General features: G+C 43.3%; 1 protein-coding gene across 1 annotated transcript in view; it reads right to left on the bottom strand.

Moving 5' to 3' along the window:
* Positions 1-664: 664 nt before the first annotated feature.
* Positions 665-20,707, bottom strand: part of LOC118787295 (solute carrier family 35 member F1-like) — a 46,099-nt gene continuing 26,056 nt past the window's right edge. Inside the window, exons 3-8 of the mRNA XM_036542812.1 lie at positions 14,957-15,084; positions 11,124-11,283; positions 9,969-10,125; positions 8,799-8,851; positions 4,880-5,034; positions 665-1,022 (exon numbers count right to left, since the gene is read on the bottom strand). Of these exons, the coding sequence (XP_036398705.1) occupies positions 798-1,022; positions 4,880-5,034; positions 8,799-8,851; positions 9,969-10,125; positions 11,124-11,283; positions 14,957-15,084 (878 nt within the window). The 3' untranslated portion in view covers positions 665-797. The remainder of the gene's footprint in view (positions 1,023-4,879; positions 5,035-8,798; positions 8,852-9,968; positions 10,126-11,123; positions 11,284-14,956; positions 15,085-20,707) is intronic.

Here is a 20,707-nt window from a genome sequence, read left to right as displayed (position 1 = left end):
ATAATGTTATGTTAGAAACATAAATGCTTAAATTTGTCACTCTGAGTTTTGGAAATAACACATTGTGGCCCGATTCTCACAACGTGCAATTCTACGCTGAACGAGCAAAAACAAACGGACCTGATTTATCTCTGAGCCGCAGCGCTGGAACCAATTCACTTCAGGGTCAAAGTCCACAGTTTTCTGAACATGGCACATCATAAAGTTATAAATATTAATAACATCCAAATGATCACAAGTCTCAGAAGGCAAGGGGAGGATGTGTCTACACACTCCAAACCATCCTCAGAAGCTGTGAACAGTGCTGACACTGAATATGACCATTTCTATTCTCTGTTGCTAACAAAACACAGTAATTTTGCACAGCAAGGCACTGACTTGTGAGAAGCGAGTAACAAAGTGTTTAAAAGCAGTCTGGACCTTCCAATGGAAATAACTCAACTGAGACAGCACGGTGCACAGACATTAATCAAACCTCAACTTCAACAAAAGTTGCAACGTTGCAAGTTGTGCAATGTACGAAAAAAATCACAAAGGAGCACTTTCACATATATTCACAACAAGAATTCCTCCTAAGCACCATGAAAATGGATGCAGGTGATATGGCTCTATATATATCTTTAAGCTTTATACAAATTTGAAATGCGTTTAAATGTCACCGGTAACAAATGACAGGCTGTGATCACAGTGTGGCTCTGCTCTTTTGCTGTGTGCTTTCTCCTTTTCGTTGGGTTTACTTTCTCTCTAGGGATGTGTGTGGGCGGGGCATGTCTGTGGTGATGACATCACCGATGACATCAGGTCACCCTGACTCGTGGCTCCTCCTCTGTCTCCTGCCCCAGGCTGGTGTAGGTGACGGAGGGCTCCAGGGGCCCGGCGATGGGCGTTTCAGTGACGGGGGCGGCCGTGTTGCGGAACTGCTTGTAGACCCGGGGGTCCTGGGCCACGTAGGTGGAGGATGAGGAGTAGAGGACCAGCCCGAGGACGATGATGAAGAAGGACACCAGGTAGAGTGCTGAAAACTGAAACACACACACAGGCGCACACACGCAAACACAAACAACAGTCAGACAGGGGGGATACAAAAAACCTATGCAAACCTGTTCCGAGGATGAACCGACCAACAAAGATTGCTGTAAATACTCACTCCATCTACCTTAAGCTCCACAGTGCTGTCTACTGGGGTGTAAAAACAAGGAGATGGTGACAGACAATTTAAATGTGCTTAAATCAGGGGTCCCCTAATGATGATACATGGTGAGACAGCACAGTTTATTTTTTCATGTGTATTTCAGTGTGTTTTGTTTAAAAATCACACTAGGCTTTTAATTTTCTGTCACCAGTTATCTTATCCTAAATGGGTATGCAAACTACACACCAAAGGTATTCTAAAATATGGCTATTTCTGGCATTATCTGCCATCTGCACAGCCCTAATTGAGACCCTGTCACACTGAAAATTGGAATGCTATGCTGATTAGAGTGTTTTCTGTCGCAGACAGGGTTGTTTGGGAACTCGGCACCTCTTTGGCGGGGAAGAATAGGCCTGACGAATAATCCCGTCCCAGGCGGTGCACAGAACCACAAAGAAAAAGAGTGAGAGCAGGTAGCGGAGTGCGCTTCCATAGCCTTCCTCTGTTTTCTTTGCCACCGGGCTCCCGAAATAACAAATACGGGCCAGAGAAGAAAGGTAATCACATTAGCAAAGCTTTCTGCATTCATTTTGTGGCCAGACAGTGAGTGATACTTCCTGAATTTAAATAGGTACGACTCCCTTCTGCCAAAACCACCAGCGCGTAATCTTCAGCCTTTATGCAAATGAGACAGCCAAGCCCTTTCCCTCAACTTATGTAGGTATTATACTGCACTGCTGCTGTTCTACCCAGAAACTTCAGTTACTCAAGCACCCACTTAAGAGAAAGTACTATCTATCAATGTGTGGTAAAATATAACAAGTAGAATACTTCAATATTTATTATTTCTTACCCATATGTTTAAAGGAATGAGAACAGTGTATAGGATAATCACTTAACATGCACAAATATGTGCGGTGTAGGTTTGTCATTATCAAACATACATTTAAATTATGCACATGGCAATGGCACTAATTAATATACTGTATCTGCACTATATAGGCTATATATTCCATATGCTTCTTAGAGATGTTAGATATTAGAATCTCAAAACAGTGGCATGAGAAAGCACATCTAATCTTAACAGATGAATATGAGAAAAGACTATAGTGCATTGCATCATTTGCATTAGATTTACTGCCCAGAAATATTTCATTTTACATTTTACCATATATTACTTTTTGACGGAGTGCAATGACAAATTTTCTTCACATATGACTGAAAAATATGCGCGTGCACAGATTTAAATAACAGGATGTGTCGTCTGACATTTTATGATGTGCCAACTGCAGTATCAAAATGCAAATACAGTAAAATATTGAAAACAAGTCCAAAAATGACTGCTAAAGGATTTTTAAAATTGTGGTGCTATCTGCTGTTTTCTCAAACCCGGCTCAGCGGAAAGCACCAAAGTTAGTCTCTCCATGCCGCTGAAAAGCAATTAGACCTTTTCATCCTTGCCTCGTGCCGCCGGCGTCTCGCTCACCTACTCGAGTGTGAAATTACCCCGGGGGCGCAAGCCAACCAGCTCACCACGCGACTGCCCTTCGACGTGATCAGGCAAATCGATTGCGGGCAGCAGAGGCACACCCCCACCCCCCGCCGCCCCCCGTGTTCCGGAGGCCACGATTAAAACAGCGCAGTGAATACAAGCTGCTCCGCAGGAACGGCAGCTGACGTTGCTGACGTTCAAAAGGAGATAGCGGTCCAACGCTCTGCTGAACACTTACAAACCATGAAAAGGCTCTGAAAAAGCTCGCCGAGGTTACAGACAGGGGCTCACAGAAGCCAACAATGAGCTCTGTACTGGAGGAACTGGTCTTGCGGCTGGTTTGCGTGCCGACATGGTTATATAGGAAAAAAGCGCTGCAAGGGGTCAGACCAATATAAAAAGAGCGCACTTCCTCTGGCACGGAGCACACCGCTCGTTGCGACAGAAACCGTCTGTTCGGATGAAAAACGCACTTGACCTCGGTGGTCAGGTACTTGCGCCAGGAAGCGGTGCACGGGCCATTTCTGATGCAGTGGAATGACGGTGCGAAAAATCATCGCGAAGACGATGTCTAAATGTTGGCAGAGACGTTATAATTCTGCGTCTGTGCTCTCTCAGAACGCGGCCGTCGCTGACAGAGTGTGTTAGGCTGTAATGTCTCGCCAACTTCCAAATTGTTTTCAATGAGCACGCCAGAGAGGGAGAGAGAGCATGCTGACTTACAGCAGCCTCCAATCTAACAGTGGCAAGAGGACATTCTTCCCCCGATTCATGGGGATATTGTTTCCTTTCTGTGACTGGGAACTGAGGTGATATAGTATGTACACAACAGTAAGTCACTCCAGCGTGTCATCAAAAATCAGTTAATCACAGTGATTCAGAAAAGGAAATCAGTGTAAAAAATACATCTGTTGATTTTTGACTCTCAAAGGACAAACGGTGACATGAAGCACTGTCATGTTTATGTCACCGTTTGTCCTTTGAGAGTCAAAAATCAACACTGGGAAACACATCTAACAACCACCATAAGAAACCTAGCACCACTATTTTTGCAAGGGGTGTCTGGTGAGCTGGGATCTGCAGAGGGTGGAAGACCTGGATATGGTGAACACTGGTTATGAATTGGCCTTGCAATCATAGAGTTATAGGTGTAGGTCTTATGTGAGGCATTGTGGTGATATCCTTGAGCAAGGCACTAGTTTTGCTTCAGTGAATAACCAACTGTATATATGAATAACAGCTGTAAAGCTCCTTGGGAATGGATAAATTAAAACATCAATAATGACATTAGATTAATATTTATAATGTACTGATAAGTAATTTAATGCAATTTCTATGTGATAGCGCTCATAATATAATTTCAGTAGGTATGAATTTCCATACAGTGAAAGCATGAAGATGAGTGTGGTGTGGTTATAGTGGTAATTTTAATCAGTTTGGAGTCCGACAAAAGGATCATTCCTGGCCATGGGCCGAGGTTATGAACACCCCTGTGTTTACATCATAGACAGGGAAAAGAAAAAGGTAGTGGGGGGGGTGGAGGAGGGATGCCATGAACAGCTGACACAGAAAGGAAGTGGTGAGTGTGATTTTTATAGACATTGACAGGAACAGTTTGTCTAGGTTTGGTTAATTGCCTATGGATTGTCTGAAAATTCTCCTCGAAAATCTTCATTAGGAACTTCAGTAGGTAGGCTACTCTGAATAAGTAATGATAATGACTTAGGGAAACTGGTGAATTTTGGAGTTTCTTCAAAGTTGTCAGAGATAATTGGTGAAAGGACATGCACTAATCATCTCATTAGATGGTACCAATATTGGGAAGGAACAGCTGAAAGCATCTCCTGATTTAATCTACATTATAAAAGTCACCTTTGTAGCCGGTACACTTCTGAACTAAGGACTGCTCTCATCAGGGAGAGATACCGCTGCAGTGTATTCTGGGATGTGTCAGCGTCACATTTAAAATGACACAAAGGATAGTGCCGTGAAGCTGCACAACCCCAGAAAAAGTGTAGGGATGGACATACCAAGCATTTATAAATGACTTTATAAGGGGCATATTCTGTGTGTCTGCTTGATACATCCAGCTAAACGCCTACCCTGGGGTTTTGTGTTCAAGTGCTTACTGACTTTCAGAACACCTACAATATCTATATAGCTACAATATCGACCATTCTACTGGAGAAAAAGACCTTGGTGGTGTTTAAAGGAGGGGGCGGGGGCAGAGAGAGAGGTCCGAGAGAGGTCCTCACCTTGTAATGAAACAGGAAGAGGCCGCAGAAGAGGCTGTAGAGGTCGGCGGTCAGCAGGGAGAGGTTGACCGCCGCGGCGCTCGTCCGTTTGATGACCACGGGCATGAAGCTGTACAGGCCGAACATGCAGGCGCTGAACCCCACGTACAGCAGCCCTGGAGCACAGAGCACACCCTGACCGTTAAACACCCGCTGTGCATCAGCTGGGAACTGTCCTTCAGAGCATTCACACACACGCATTCTGATCAGCCATTGCTAAACAATCTTCTTGCTATTCAACAGGCGTGCAGCTATAGACCCCTTTAAATGTATACTGGGATTAATACCCACAACCCTTTAAGAGCCTAGCGGAGTTGCTTTTTCTCATCAAGGCCTGGAAATCAATGAAAATCATTTGGGTTGGGGCTGAGCCACCTTCTGCCCTGTTTGGGCTCAGTGGGCTTCCAGTATGAGAAAGCAGTGTAGCATAGTGGTAAGGAGCAGGGCTCACTTATCCACCTGTATAAATAAATAAAATTGTAAATCACTCTGGACGAGAGCGTCTGCTACATGACAATAATGTAATGTAAAATCTTAAATTCCTTTTAAAGGGTAAAGCTCCTATACCTCTATCTTTGATGCGATGTCATGACCCTGTCCGCCATCTTGTATTGGGGGCATTAGGAATGAGCTATGCTGTGGTGACGGCTGGTCTGATTTGTCCTTGAGCTACTGTGAAAATAATGCTGGCTAAATGGCCAGGCAGCTTAGAGGAAAGAAGGCCATTTTTGCTTGAATCATTCAGATAATCTGCCATTCGGCAGTGCTCTAATGAAATTTACTGCCATGTACGTAATTGAATTACCTGCTCATTTATTTCCAAGTTCTTGGTTTTGACATGCTTTGGAAGTGCACATGCCTTGATTCCTCTTAAAAGGCACCAAGTGTTTTTGTCTGAATAAAAAAAGCGCTCAGACACACCAAGCATTCATAAATCAGACATGAGAAGGCCATCAGTTTGATGTGCGTTTGGTATGTAAATCTTAAGTACACAAACACTTTCCCTGGGTTTCCTTTCCTAATACTTTTTCTGATTATTCCTAGGAACTTAAATTAGGCTCTTTGAGAAGGCTGAATAAGTGATAATTTTTCAGAGAAATTCCCAGGGTGCGCTTTAATCTATCACAGGAGCGGAGGAGAGGGTACATGTAAACAGTGCATTAGCAGCTTCCAGGATGTAATCTGCTTTCAGCAGCACAAAAGCCTGTCTCCTGAAGAACATCAAAACCCCGGAAAAACCCTGCTGTCCCCGTGAAAGACTCAACACCAGAAACAACAAACAGAGGAACACTTTTGTTCACAACTGTGCCTTCATTTATAAACTCCTTACCTGACTGTTTATTTGGACCACAAAACCTTTTAAATTTGGTACTCATTACATCAGACACCAATTTTGAGTGCTTGTTTCTTGTTTTGAACATGCAAATCACACCACAGATATTGGGGTACCATTTTATTTAACAGTGCCATAAAAACCAAATAGTGATTTTATTAGTAACAAACTGCTGTGGCACAGAAAAATGCTGCATAATTCATATAAAGCATCTAATAAACATCTAGCAGTGTAAGAGAGATGACCAACTTAATATATTAAACTAGTATGTAACAACAAATTGTTCAGACATTATCACTGTGTTATTACTCAGTTATTCATGCAGCGTCAGTCTATGTGACCATTTTCACTTTCCTGTAAGTTTCAAAACCTAACCTGCTGGAGAAATAGCAAAAATAGCAGCAGTTTGCAGGAAAACAAAATCCCACTCCACCCAGTGAAAAATATGTCTATGTCTATATCTATGCTCTAATTCAGGCAATATGACATTCCAAATCAGTGTGCTGTAAAATGACATATCCTGTAAGCGTGAGGGAGGGAGCCGTGCTTACAAACCTAATCAAATACCTGTTCATCAGCACAGATACGGAGAGCTTCCTCAAGTCAGTCAAAGGGATGGACTGGTGATTTCTATAAATCACGACTTGATTAATACGTCTAAGCCTCATCAGAAGGCTCCTGCAGAGATCCCAATCCCAGTCACTAACGTGTTTCCCCAGGCTAAGTTTTAATGGTGCAGTGGCTCGGAAAACAATGTCGCCACGGATCATTACTGCATTAATATTCTATGCAAAGTTATAGGAGCAGCTACTTAATGGCTTGGGACGTAATGGCCATACACTTAATCTATTAAAATCCCTTAATGTGATTAAAACAGAATAATTCATCAAAAAACAATGGAAAGCTCCTCTGAAGAAGGGCAAGTCATAGAGCCGAGTCATAGCGCTAGATCAATCTAATAATGCCCTTTACTGCTTTACCCTTAATTCTGAGTGCGGACTTTGAGCAAGGGTTGTGTTTTTTTTTTTCCTTTTAGACAGTTTTTTTCACTAGAGACATAAAGAGAGAACAGAGAACACAAAACTTGTTTCATTGTGTTATAGTGGAGCTTCACACTGATCTCTGACTATTAGCATTGAATATGTTTATGGAGATCAGAACTAATGAGACTGAAAAATTACATCTCCTGACTTTGCAGCACATTGTACAAGACTGCATCTTCATTATTTTTCTAGGGCAATATCATCTTGGCTGAGAAGGGCAGTAATATTGGCACTGACTGGTATCTAATGATGAGCTCTGCCAGTTGTAGCAGGCTTGCCAATGTCCCCACGACAAGCCAGCATTTGCTGTGATGCTAACCAAATGATACGAGACCCAGATATCCATGCTCAGCGAGCAAGAACACGGATGCTAAACGTTAAAATGATAAGTTTATTCACAGAATGTCTGAGGTCCTGCACGTACTCCTTGCTGTCATGTCACATGACTTGACATTCTAACGTGTTTGTGTCCACAGCTGCTGATCTGTTTCGGATTTAGCCAGAGTTCAGCAGTGGACCCAGCTAAGCCATGTCTGTACGAGTATATCAGTTTCTTCCTGTTGCAGTTCCTGAATCCTTCCCCCCTCCCCCCCACCCACGTCTTGCCGAATGTTCCTGTGGCACCCTCAAGTGGTCACCCAACCTCATCTTAATGGCCAGGTGCAGTCACTTTCTTCAGATCACAGGCCAAAGACCACCTCACCCTAACCCCATTGGCTTTCATTTTGGATGCTTCAGTGTCTCTGCTCCGTAGAAGTTAAAATGTCACATCTCAGGGTTCCACAAAAATCCACCATTAAGATAAAGCGTGACACTAAGTGTGACACTGGGCTACTGCATCTGATAGGCTGCTTAAACGTGAAGCCCACAGAACACACAATGCATTTGTACTGTACACATACACTTAGCGAGCTGCGTATGTGAGCATTTTGCGTGACGTGAGTGCTGCATGTTCCCTGTATGTAGGAGGCTGGGAGGAGGGAACTCTGGGAAATGTATTTCCTCTTTGACTGAGGGACAATTTGTGTCTGTATGATCACATCCCTGGCAGAACAGCCAAGATGGTGGCCCAGCCAGGGTTTCCATGGAGGGAGCTGAAAGGAATACACCATGTGGTGGTGTGAGCCCACGTCTGAAAGGAACACACGACTTGTGGGTTAAGTGATTGTAAGACAGAGGGTTGGATGACACTCCTCATGGTTCGAGATGCACGTGTGCGGGCAGGCTCATTTATAAAGGGTGCAGCTGTTCTTTATCCAGCCTAAGCCTTCCATTGGCTGAGCTCCACTGATCTCAGCCCCAGAGCGCCCAACCCCTTGGCTAAACCACGGGGTGATATTTCTGTGATGCCCCACTTTTAGGATCAACTTGTGGTATGAAGGACATCTGACACAGAAGCGAAGGGACCTACAGTATCACCCGTGCCCCGTATGAGACCCCCACTGTATCGTGTTGTACAGGGGGATGAGGTCAATGTTCATGATGTCAGAGGTCAGGATCTCACCTATCTGCCAGTCCCACCGCACCTTCAGCAGCTCCTTGTGCTCCATTATGGCTCTGAAACAGAGTGAAATTCATCATCACCATCATCATCATCATCATCATCATCATCATCATCATCATCACCATCATCATCACCATCATCATCATCAACACCACCACCACCATCATCACCACCACCATCATCACCATCATCATCACCATCATCATCATCAACATCATCATCATCATCATCATCACCATCATCATCACCATCATCACCACCACCATCACCATCATCATCATCAACACCACCACCACCATCATCTTGTACTGAACACAAAGGAACCAATACTGCTATTGTATTAAGACAGCATTATGCTACCACAGCTGCACAGTCAGGCCCTCTTCTTGCCTTATAATAACGAGCACCTTATATTTGGGCACACATTGCACAGCCTCACTGCACCTGAGGGTCATGGGTTCCAGCCCCAGGAAGGATGCTGCTTTTACTGTATATGACACGCTTCCGAAAATCCAGCTGTACAAACAGGCTGCTGAACCATGTGATGTAAAACTGTAAGCACTCTAAATCCTCCCGGGATAAGGGCATCTGCTGAGCAAAGAAATCGGCAATCATCAATATGTCAAGTCAAACTGCATTCGCCCACACAAGCCCTAATTGTGAGGAAGAGCTCTGTGCTGCCAGAGTCTCTGCGCTTAGCGTTCGCTCACAATTAAGCTTTCACTTGCAAAGCATCATGGGACACCGCTATCAACGCCGCGCTAAAAAGCATGTGTTACCAAGGTTACGGTTCCATCCACAGTGGGCCCGGCATCTAAAAACCCGTCAGGGAGCTACGTGGGTCTCAGCTCACTCCTAACCTTCCCAAGTTTGAATCAGTCGATTACAAGACAATTTTCAAAACTGGAGAACGAAGTCAGACTGAAAAATTAGACGGAAGGCATCTCTGCTTCTGTGGGATGTTTTTGCTAACTGTCTTCCCATTACGTAGTTAGGGAACAAAATGACTGATGTGGGTGTCTGATGGGTTGTGTCTGCAGACCGGAGTCTTTGTCAGCTGTAATATGAGAGTAGGATTGTGCACACAGTGCTTGTGGAGGAGCTATGTAGGACTGTTGGCTCGATGTTCTGCACTCTGTAGCGGTATAGCGGTATTAGAATTGCGCTCACAGCTGAATCCCGCTGAAGAAGGACCCGAAGAGGCCGATCATGCCCAGGAACTCCACCCGGCTCAGGTTCTTCACGATGAACTCCTCGCACACGTTGGAGATGCCGTACAGCGTGGCCCCGGCCAACACCAGCAAGTCCCCCAGGAGCTTATGGTCCCCTGGAGAGAGCAGAGAGAGGGGCAGCCAATCAAACAGGCTTTAACCTGTGTCACCGGCCAGAGGCAGAAGTGCTGACGGTGTGGTTGCATTTATGCGGTTCGTTTTTGTTTGCCTGTCTCGCAGATGCCCTTATCCAGGGTTAATTCCATATCTAGATTGTCCTCAAATTTTTTTGGATTACTCCCTTTCCCCTAACAAAAAGTGCATCTTGCACTTTAAAGAATAATAATTAGTCTCCAAGAATTGACAGTCCTGAACAGTGTGGAGTCATTTCGCTTAAACAGTGTTATGCTCAATGGTCTGGTCTGACACTGTTGCTCGTTTCACTCGAATGGATCTTCTATTGTGCTGGAAGTCACTCTGGATAAGAGTGTCTGCTAAATGCACGTAATTTAATGCAATGTAATTTCACATAGCAATCATTTCATATTGTATCCTGTCCGTTTAGAGGGGTCCACTGCTACGATGCTTTGCTGATATGAAGGGGTTTCAGAGGCCTTGTAAAGGGTTACACTGGAATCCAGGTACCAGGTACATCTGCAAATACTGTCCTTTCTCCATTAATAAGTAGCACTGGTGTATGTGTGAATGCATGTGTGCATGTGTGTGTACACTGTTACATGCATGTGTGTGTACACTGTTACATGCATGTGTGTGTGTCTTACTGCGTGTCTGTGTGTGTATGTGTGTATGTCTGAGTGTGTGTATGCGCATGTGTATTTCAGTCCCATACGCTGAGAACACTTACCCATGCTCTGTGTGTGTGTTTGTGTGTGTGTGTTTGTGTGTGTGTGTGTGTGTGTTTGTGTGTGTGTGTGTATGTGTGTGTATGTGTGTGTATGTGTGTTTGTGTGTGTTTGTGTGTGTGTGTGTGTGTTTGTGTGTGTGTGTGTGTGTGTGTGTGTGTGTGTGTGTGTGTGTGTTTGTGTGTGTGTGTGTGTGTGTGTGTGTGTGTGTGTGTGTGTGTGTGTGTGCTGCGTACGCCATGAGGACTCACCCATGCCCTGCTGCCTCCCCACCAGCACGTCGGCCCCGATCATGCAGCCCACTCCCAGCAGACACACGCCGACGCCCACGTAGTGCGCAGCCTTGTACCTGACCAGCAGGAAGAACCAGGAGAGGAGCAGCACCACCGGGAGCACGAAGCAGTCCAACAGCTGCAACACACGAGCACCCGGGATCACACAAGCACCCGGGATCACACGAGCACCCGGGGTCACACGAGCACCCGGGATCACGCCGGCACCCGGGGTCACGCCGGCACCCAGGATTACACCAGGGTCACACCAGCACCCGGGATCACGCCGGCACCCGGGGTCACGCCGGCACCCGGGGTCACGCCGGGTCACACCGGCACCCAGGATTACACCAGGGTCACACCGGCCCCCGGGGTCACGCCGGCACCCGGGATCACGCCGGCCCCCGGGGTCACGCCGGCACCCGGGATCACGCCGGCACCCGGGATCACACCGGCACCCGGGATCAGAGACACGGTGTGCACATATCACTGGAGAAGCTGCCTGGTTAGACATACAGCACCTAGGCCTAGAGTTATGCCACCCATCTGTAAGCCAATCACCTTTCTCCAGAGGATATGACATCACCCTCTACACCCACCAGGCTGTTGCCCAGCCTCAGTAAGAACATTTCTGTTTCCTGTTTCTGTTTTTCTTAACTGGCCCACTGGAGACACAGAGACAGTCAATGTTCACATTTATGAGGTGAAGGTTGTCCTCACTTCTCATATCTGTAGAGAGATCCCCCTCACAGTGAAACAAATAGAAAATGACACTGGTGCTTTTTATTTTCCTTCCTGTCTGAGACTGCTTCTCAATGCACTGCAGAGCTGCCTCTAATATCGTGGTGATGTTGAGACGACGGGGGACGGGGGCAAAACATATCTAATGGAGACAGACTCTGACATTCTGTCAATTTTCCATGAGTGAAAAACAAATTTGCTCTCAACCTCAGTCCATGGTGTGCCAATCAAAATCAGAGCTGTCTTTTCTTTACAGGGCTCTCCTCCAAGCATTCAACTGCCTTCAGCTGGAGCTTCTCACCAAGTTCAACTGAGATTTCAAATGACCTGCATCACTGTGTTGATTGACAGCAGTTTGCCATGACAACCGCCTGATTGACATCCAGACAATCATGAATATTAGCAGCGCGCTTCACTGGGGAATTCAACAAACACTTTTTGGGAGGTGTGCATTCGTAATTTAATAATGGATACAATCAGGATATTCAACAGGGCCTTTGGCATAATCATGTTCGGTGTCATGTCACAGTGCCTGTCCACACCCCTCAGATGGATAATGAAAACACAATTTAGTTAGTCATTGAAAAGTGAAAACGGAACAAATTCATTCAGCATTGTAAATGCCATATACAGTACACAAATCCCAACACAAATAATAATGAACATCATTCATATGGGTTTTGATCTTCTTTAGAGCCTCCTTTATGAACGTTTCGCAGAGGAAATTTGAGCTGTGTGAGATGCCTGATATTGTCTTGTTATTAGTCCCTGCTGTCTCTGTTCTGAGGCCAGGAAGTGAGTAAGCACTCTGGGTTACATTTGTACAAAAACAATCCTAGAGACCCCTGAATCCAGCCTGGCTTTATTGTGCTTGTGGACGTTTCACAGGACACAAATTAACAGCGAATATGAAATCTGTTCATAGTCTGGTGTCTTTGTGTATATCTGTGTGTCTCTGCACTTGTGTTTGTATATGAGTGTTTGCGCGTGCGCGTGTGTGTGTGTGTGTGTGTGTGTGTGCACACGTGCATGTATGTGTCTTTCACACTAGTAACTCTACATTTTCCTGTCACTACCCTGGATACAGTGCTGGACACACAATTTTGCTTATCTTTTCATCTTACTTTTTTTTGATAAAGACCTGAAACCAAAACTTCAAAGGCTTTAAAAGGTGTTAAAAGGAACCTACAGTAAGGTGGTTCTAAGAGATAGGGGTTTTAGTAATGTCATAGGAATAGGGTTATAGTAATATTAATATTAAACAAAGTAATATTAACTTGGCTCATCTGATACACATTACATGAATATTGAAAGGTGAACTACTGACATTAATCAGACGAAAGCCTAAGTATGTTTCTTAGTCCAATGAGGGTGAGATTCACATTTATACACGTCACAGTTAAGCAATCATCCCAAAGAAGCAACACTAGACAACATCAGAATTATACTGTAACAGTGGACTAAAAGTTGTCCAAGAAGGACGTCACACAATGCTGTCACTGTTACTGAAAGTCAGTTATATCTAATGTCAGAGAATTACCTTTGCTCATTTCACATTATATAATTTTAATTGATTTTAAATGACGTTTGGATGTTTGGATAACATTCAACTACTTTGATTCTAATGAGTAAATTAGCAATAGTTATTTTATCTTTATTCAAAACAGTTGTTTTTGTTTTGTTCTGCAGTTGAAATTCCTTTGTGTGAAGTGCTCAGAGGCAGACAGCAAATCTAATCACATCTGATGCAATCAAGTCCAAAGGAATGAGGCCGCTTGCAAGCAATCCTCATTTAAACAGGCTGGCTTGATAATCACGCACAACAATAAAAAAATAAGGTTCCGGACGGATATCACATAATGGTAAGTTCTCTGCCTCCCCCGTTTCGGCGGCCAACATCACGATCATGCTGGTGTAAAAAAGGGAACCAATCATTTTTTATTCAATTTTATAAGCCAGGCACGTCCAGATGATGTTAGCAACTTTTTGGCTGCTGTAAAACTCAGTTCAGGAGAAATGTGCTTTCCTGTGAAAATGTGTCAGCAGCAGCTTGGTGATGTGCTGAGGGATAGGCCACTCCTGTCGGGCTGGACTGTGGCTGTATATTTTGTCGACGTGTTGGAATATGTTCCATATGCAATGAGGCTGACTGGATACAGTACAGCAGGACTTCACCGCTTCTTGGCTGGGAAACAGCTCTGTACTTATCACTGTTTGAAATGACCTGAAACCTTAATGAGAACAGTCCCGATTCTGTAGGCTTGTCGGTTTTTGTATCGTTTAGAGTGTATCTAGGACTGGTCTTTAACACTCTAAGGGTCCCAGCAATCCTGTCAAGCAAATCCATGCATTTATAACTCTCTGAGTGAAAAATACCCCCTACAATCAGTATGAATTTTGGTTATACTAATATCTACCTACTGTATGTCCTCTTGTTTTGCTGACAAAATTAATCTCAAACAGCTCTTGTACGACATTTGCTCCCGACCCCACTTTTTTCACTGTGTTGTCTTTCTTGCAGCTTGGTACCCAGAACTATTTCCTCTGATGGTTATTTGTTACAGGTAAGGATTGCCGAAAATGCAGTTGCTCTGTGAGAAAGACACAAATAAAGGTATGCCCGAGAGTTTCTTCCAATGAGCAAATGAACAATAAAGACACTTAGTCAGCTCCACAGATTAGGAGTCATTAGTTGTTCAATGGGGCTTGAAAGGTTAACTGCTTAACTATTTATACCTGACAGAAACAGCTGATTTGTGCATCATGTTGAACAGACAATTATAGCTTTATGATTTATATTATCACAAACACAAATCCAGCTGCACAATTCTATCAAAAAGAGCTTATAGCAGATCAACTGCAGAGATGTCAAATTCAGCAATATATTTATATCTTAAAGGTAACTGCTTCAGAGCCAGTGAGCACTAGCATACGCAGAATTGTCCCTACACCAGTGTTCAAAAGCAGTGCATTGTGGGTTCTCTCTGTTGACAGCAGGAGGGAAATGTGCTGGCACACCAAGGCTGTGGATAGAGCGCCCCCTACGTGTGAGGAAAGAAACGCAGACTCACCTGGACGCTGGTCAGGGTGGTGTACTGGTAGGCTTTGATCAACAGGAAGTTGGCCTCTATGTCTATCAGACCCAGAATCATGTACTTCCACCATCTTCTCTTCAGTATCGCCAGCAAGTTCTCCTCTCCTGTCAGGAAGAAGGAAGCAACTCAGCCAACAGTCTCTCACCCTCCAGTTCAGTGTCTGTACCCCATATTGTTTGTGAGGTGTTTTCTTGGTCCACAGTTTATCCACAGGTAAGGACAACAAGGGATGTTAAAATGCCAATTTTTTTCTGTAAAGAAACGTTTTTAGTAATTGTCAATATACTATTTTAAAGGATGTGTTGAATGAAGTGTGCCAACAGCTCTAAAATAGCAACTACTGTACATGGATTGGCACCCCTTCTCTGAAGTATAATTAATGGAAATAAACAGCAAAGCTAAATTAGGTCTAAATATACATGAATTTATCAGTGACTAACGGGCTTGTCTGAACAGCTCAGAACAGAGATTTCTCCCACCCCGGCTTACCAAGACAACAGTAACTTCTGAAGAAAGTGATTAAAAAAACATTTTTGTAACCACTCCACACCAGAAATGTCCTGAGTGTATGTAATTAATCAGAATTATTGTCATGTAATTTCTTGGAGCAGAAGAAGGCGTCCACAAGGTGAGCAGCTGCACAGGAAACAGGAAGTGACATCAACCATTCCCAAGCATTTCCTTCTTTATTTGCTTGGAATGGTCTCTTATTCAGGGCAAAATAAACACTGTACACTTCATATCCTAGACCTGGAACTCTGGTAAAGAAACTCAGGAAAGGGATCTTGTTTCAGTGCCTAGCAGTGGGCTCATACCTGCAACCCTCTGTTCGAATATGTAGCTCCCTAAGCATTCTGCCACACCACTACAGCACTGTGTGTTAAGTAATGATGTCTCCGCAATGTTTCAGCAGAACTGCTGTCACAGTGAGAGCTCTTTCTCTCCCTAATTAAGAAACAGCACATCTAAATCCTCTTAAATGTCGAGACGTGGTAATACTTTTGCTGGGGACTTCCGCCTAAAACCCTATGAAGTGGCAAGTCATTTAGGAAATCAGCGGGATTTCACTTTTGGGACTGTAAGTAACACAATGCATTAATGAGGAGTGTATTTGTTTCATTACAAACAAAACAGAGCTGGTAATTTACCTATGTAATTACACTCTAGTTGAAAAATAAATAACTGATACACAATTATGCAGCATTACATAACCTGTGAAGTGTCATAAAGTGCAAAGGCTGGTTTCTTGGTTATAGTTGCGGTTGTGTATAGCCTTGGGGTTGCAATAGATGTGACAGCCGCGTTACCTTTTCGGGTAGTGCTAGAGCTCAATTATTCAGGTAATCACTACCATTACATAAACTAACAAACTTCTGTCTTGCTGCAGTTATCTAATCCAATGTCTTTTATAAATAAGTCACTGCACCTACAGCTCAGTAATGTGAAAACAGTTGAAGTACCGCATGGTTTTTCACAAATCACTTTTCATGTCTCACACAGAGGGGAAAAAAGCTATCCCAAAGATTCATAGCTAGAGCTTGGAGCTCATTAACAGAGGGTTGTTGGTTTGGAGTCCCGGTGGACGTCTCCAACTGTAGCCTTGAGCAAACTGCTTCATCTGTATTGCATCAGTCGTAGATCCAGGGGTGTAGAAATAGGTTAGTTACTTTAGATGAAAGGCCTAGATGTTTGAATAAATAATGAGAGGTTTATCACAGATGTCTACCCGGTTCAGACCCAGTTCTGTAACATGGTGGCATTGTCAGCACAGAGACTCTGGGGGAAAGGTTTTTTGTGCACTTGTTCTGGGGGGCTGTTATGAGAACACACTGGTTGCCTTGGCAATGCTGAAAGTAATTTCTCTCAACAAACGCATCGCTCTGAACACAACAGGTGCCTATTTGATTCATCACCAGGTAAATCACCTTTTTCCATGAATTGGTAAAAGAATCCATTTTGTTGTGAAAGAATGTGTCAAAAGTGTTTGACGGGCCATTTCCTTGCAGTGGCAAATAAAGGAATCACACGGTGATTGTTATGACTGTGAGAACCAGCCTGTTTGGACTGTTTAGTAATTTTATCATACACAGTCTGTCTGTGAAGAGCTGGTGCCCGCAAATGTTATAAACAGTTGAAGAATAAGAACATATTTGGATTCATCCATAAAAAAGCAAGAACATTGTTTGTAACATCTCAGTACTTCACTGGTCCTGGCCTGCATTATTGATTAGACCAGACCAGACGAGGCGAGCAGACAATTGATGATTACTACAAAGAATTCCTTACATATTCACAAGAGCTTGGCCCAGATGCAGCAGGAACTGAAAACATCTCGGAAATATAAAACTCTCTTTGGAAATATAAAAACAGCTTTCTGGAGCAATCACTGACCAAGAGGATAATGGCTGTGATCAGTACTGTACATCTGCACTGGAGCCTGACAGAGGATAATTAAAAACCATCCCTCATCGTCCGCTACCAACGGTGAAATTCGCACAACAAAACCGGAAAGGAATCTACTGTAAATGCAATATAACTGGTGATCCAACCGTGCAAAAAAACAGCAGTTTCGCATGGCTCATACTGCAGCCAAGTGTGTTTTAAAATGGCAACCAAACTACTTTGACTGAATGAGTACTTAGTCAACAATGAGCTGTTTATCATTTATAAAATTACACTCCTTATGAACAGGATCTTTATTCTGTGCTTCTACTGTAATTTAATCTTGAGAAAAGGTTTCACACACTGAACATGCAGTAAGTAAATCACACATAAGAGTCATATGGAACCATGGTAATAAAATTACAATTTAAATACAGTAATTTTTGATATATGTATGTCAAACCAAATGCTTACTGGAGAGTAAAAACATCATTTGAAATGCTTGTTCAGCTAACCCTATAAAAAAAAAATACACGTGTATCATGGCACAGAACGTGGACGGCATGCTGGGGCCGAGACAGCCTCCTGCCAGCTCAAGGACACTGCGTCCAACAGCACTATGGATCTCCCGGGGGGTCTCCAACCCAAGGGCTAATCAAGCCCAGCCCTACTTAGCTTCAGCCATTTGGCAAGAGGAGAATTAATCACATGTACTATGTACATATTAACCGTGAAGACGAGCAAGGGCAAGCTGAAAAATATGGCAAATTCAGATAAGCATGCCACAGCATTACCCTGGAACTGCACTCTAACTCCACTCAGGCTTTTCCAGAACGCACTACTTGGGTTCATTTCAGACAACATATGCTCACCACTGGGCAGGTTGATAGACTGCTGAGAATCCAAACACTGGATGTGAAACTGTCATCAAATATTTGAAATCAGAATCCATGCCCTAATGATCCATGCATGTGGTAATATGCTGCATTCAACAGAGCTGTTTAGTTGCTTTCTTTCATCTTACAGTGTTGAATATCGACAATAGGGCAATATTTTCATCACATGCAGGGATATGTTAGTGAACCACAGGGAACAAATGGACACAGGAACCACAAACGCAAAAAAATGGGACACAAAGGTTTGTGGAATCTCGTATTCGGCACTGACGTATATCTGACACGGTCTCTCTGCCCACAATGCATCTCACACATCGTCCTTCAGTCACTTTGGCATTCATCGGAACGAAAGCCGTTATCCGGGTGCGTTGTGCTTTTTTGGACCTGCTCCACTTGGCCACCTTCTCCCAGATCGTGGTTGGAAAAAAAAAAAATCCTGGCAACAAGTGCCGTTTAGCTTTGATTTCTCAAGCCGTGCCATGCTGTAAAGTGCCATATGCTTGGAGTCACTGTTGCATTTGGAGATAAACCTGCTGGTCCAGGCAGGAACAGATGGGGGTATGAAGGCCTCCGTGTGTGTGTGTGTCACATAAAAATGGAGATTTCAATCAAAGGAGACTTTATTCCCATAACGACTGGAGGATTTTTGCCACTTAGTATAACCATTATTTTTTTTTGTATTCTCTGTCTAACGAACAAAACAGTTTACAAGGTAGCTCATACAGTATGTGCAAGTGACAGATTTAGTCAGCCCAAAATCTAGATCAGTCTTTAACGTAATTTTAACAATATTACAATTAAGATATATTGTATTTTTAAAGCAGTACTTATCATCTTACTGTTGCACTAAGATGTGTATGTTTCACAATAATCACAATAATTCAGTTAAACTCAGTAGTGTGCTGGAGGAAGAGGCTCTAAACTGTTAGTGTTTTTCAGGGTACCTTACATTACCACTAGATGGGAAAAAGGCCAGCAGTATAGGTCTATCCCTATACCATGCCTGAACAGTGCCTGTTCAGCTCTGATCTCCAGTACAAGTCATTTACAAACACACTGCACTTGAAAGCAGTCAAGAAGACTTCTCAGATGTTTGAAATCAGCAAACTGATTAAACTGTGCTTAACAGAAAACTCAGGACCACAAACCTCTGGTCATCTACCATAAACTGAGTTTATTACAGGCACAAAGCCCATTTTCTACTTCCCTAATGAGAGAATAAAATATGTGATAACAAAATATAACTTCACAAGGTACAAAATATATTTTACACGTCAAAATATACTGTATATCCAAAAATCTCAATTAGCTACATAATGAGCCACATAATGAGTGTAACACACACACACACACACACACACACACACCATGTGTTACCTATTCCTGTGTTGTATTATTTTTCCAAGTCATTCATTGTAGGCCAGCAGAGAAATACAATAAAAAAACTTAAGCCAGACCTTAAGCACTTTGGCTCGGTAATTTGGACGGTTAACAGAACAGGGACAGCAGTTGTGATTCAAAAGACGGCTGCTTCTGTTGCAGCCCACACAGGAATCCATACAACCAATGGCGTTTCCCCTCCCACAAATCCTCTTTTCCTTCAGTTCCAAAAGCCACAGGCTTTAGCACTACAATATGGAAAGAACCAATTTGGCAACCACTGCCTGGATGCATATTGTATAGCATACACATACAGGACAGCTTGTGTTGCAGTAATGAGGTCTCTTGCCTATTAGAATCATAAGTATTTTAGCAAACAATGGTTTTGTCTAATTAAAAATATAGGTCAGCCATCCGTTGCCGGTATCTGCTGTTTCCAGTCTGAACGTGTTTCAAATAACGCCGTACATTCAATTAGGCAATGCACATTGGGATACAGGGAGCAGCAATTGATTTAAAAAATTAAAAAGGAATCAATTTTAATTTTCATGAACAATTACTGAATTTTAGCAATTTTACAATTACTACTCCTAAGGTTAAATGTAATACAATATAATTATTTGTACTGTATATTCAGCTTTTTCAAAAGGGAATTGGAACAGGATGACGACTACAGCTCACAAACTCATTGTACACAAAATGAAGGATAAGCACGTACATTTCCCCTGAGCTGAGTGCACTACAGTGCAATCAGATTCTGTTTCCGTATTCACGCGAAATGCTGCTGTTCCTTCAAAGGATCAAAACGTAGCACTCCTTTTAAGGATCTGAGAGCAGAACATTCATGTCTCTGTCCTAACGCGGTATTTGTGAGGATGTAAAGTCAAAGCAGAGCTTGACGGAATGGCTCTTTTTCACTTTGCAGCAATTCCACGCACTATTTTTAGAAGGCAAATCCTCCGTTCCTGTTCTGAGCTTCAGATCAGTCTTCTGTTCGTCAGACATTTCATCACAGATGAAGCGTTGCAGCTGTGAACTGAGTGTAACCACAGAGCTTTGGGTTCGAATC

The sequence above is a fragment of the Megalops cyprinoides genome, chromosome 12, assembly GCF_013368585.1.
Source record: "Megalops cyprinoides isolate fMegCyp1 chromosome 12, fMegCyp1.pri, whole genome shotgun sequence".
Taxonomy (NCBI): Eukaryota; Metazoa; Chordata; class Actinopteri; order Elopiformes; family Megalopidae; genus Megalops; species Megalops cyprinoides.
This window is presented reverse-complemented; position numbering and strand designations above follow the sequence as displayed.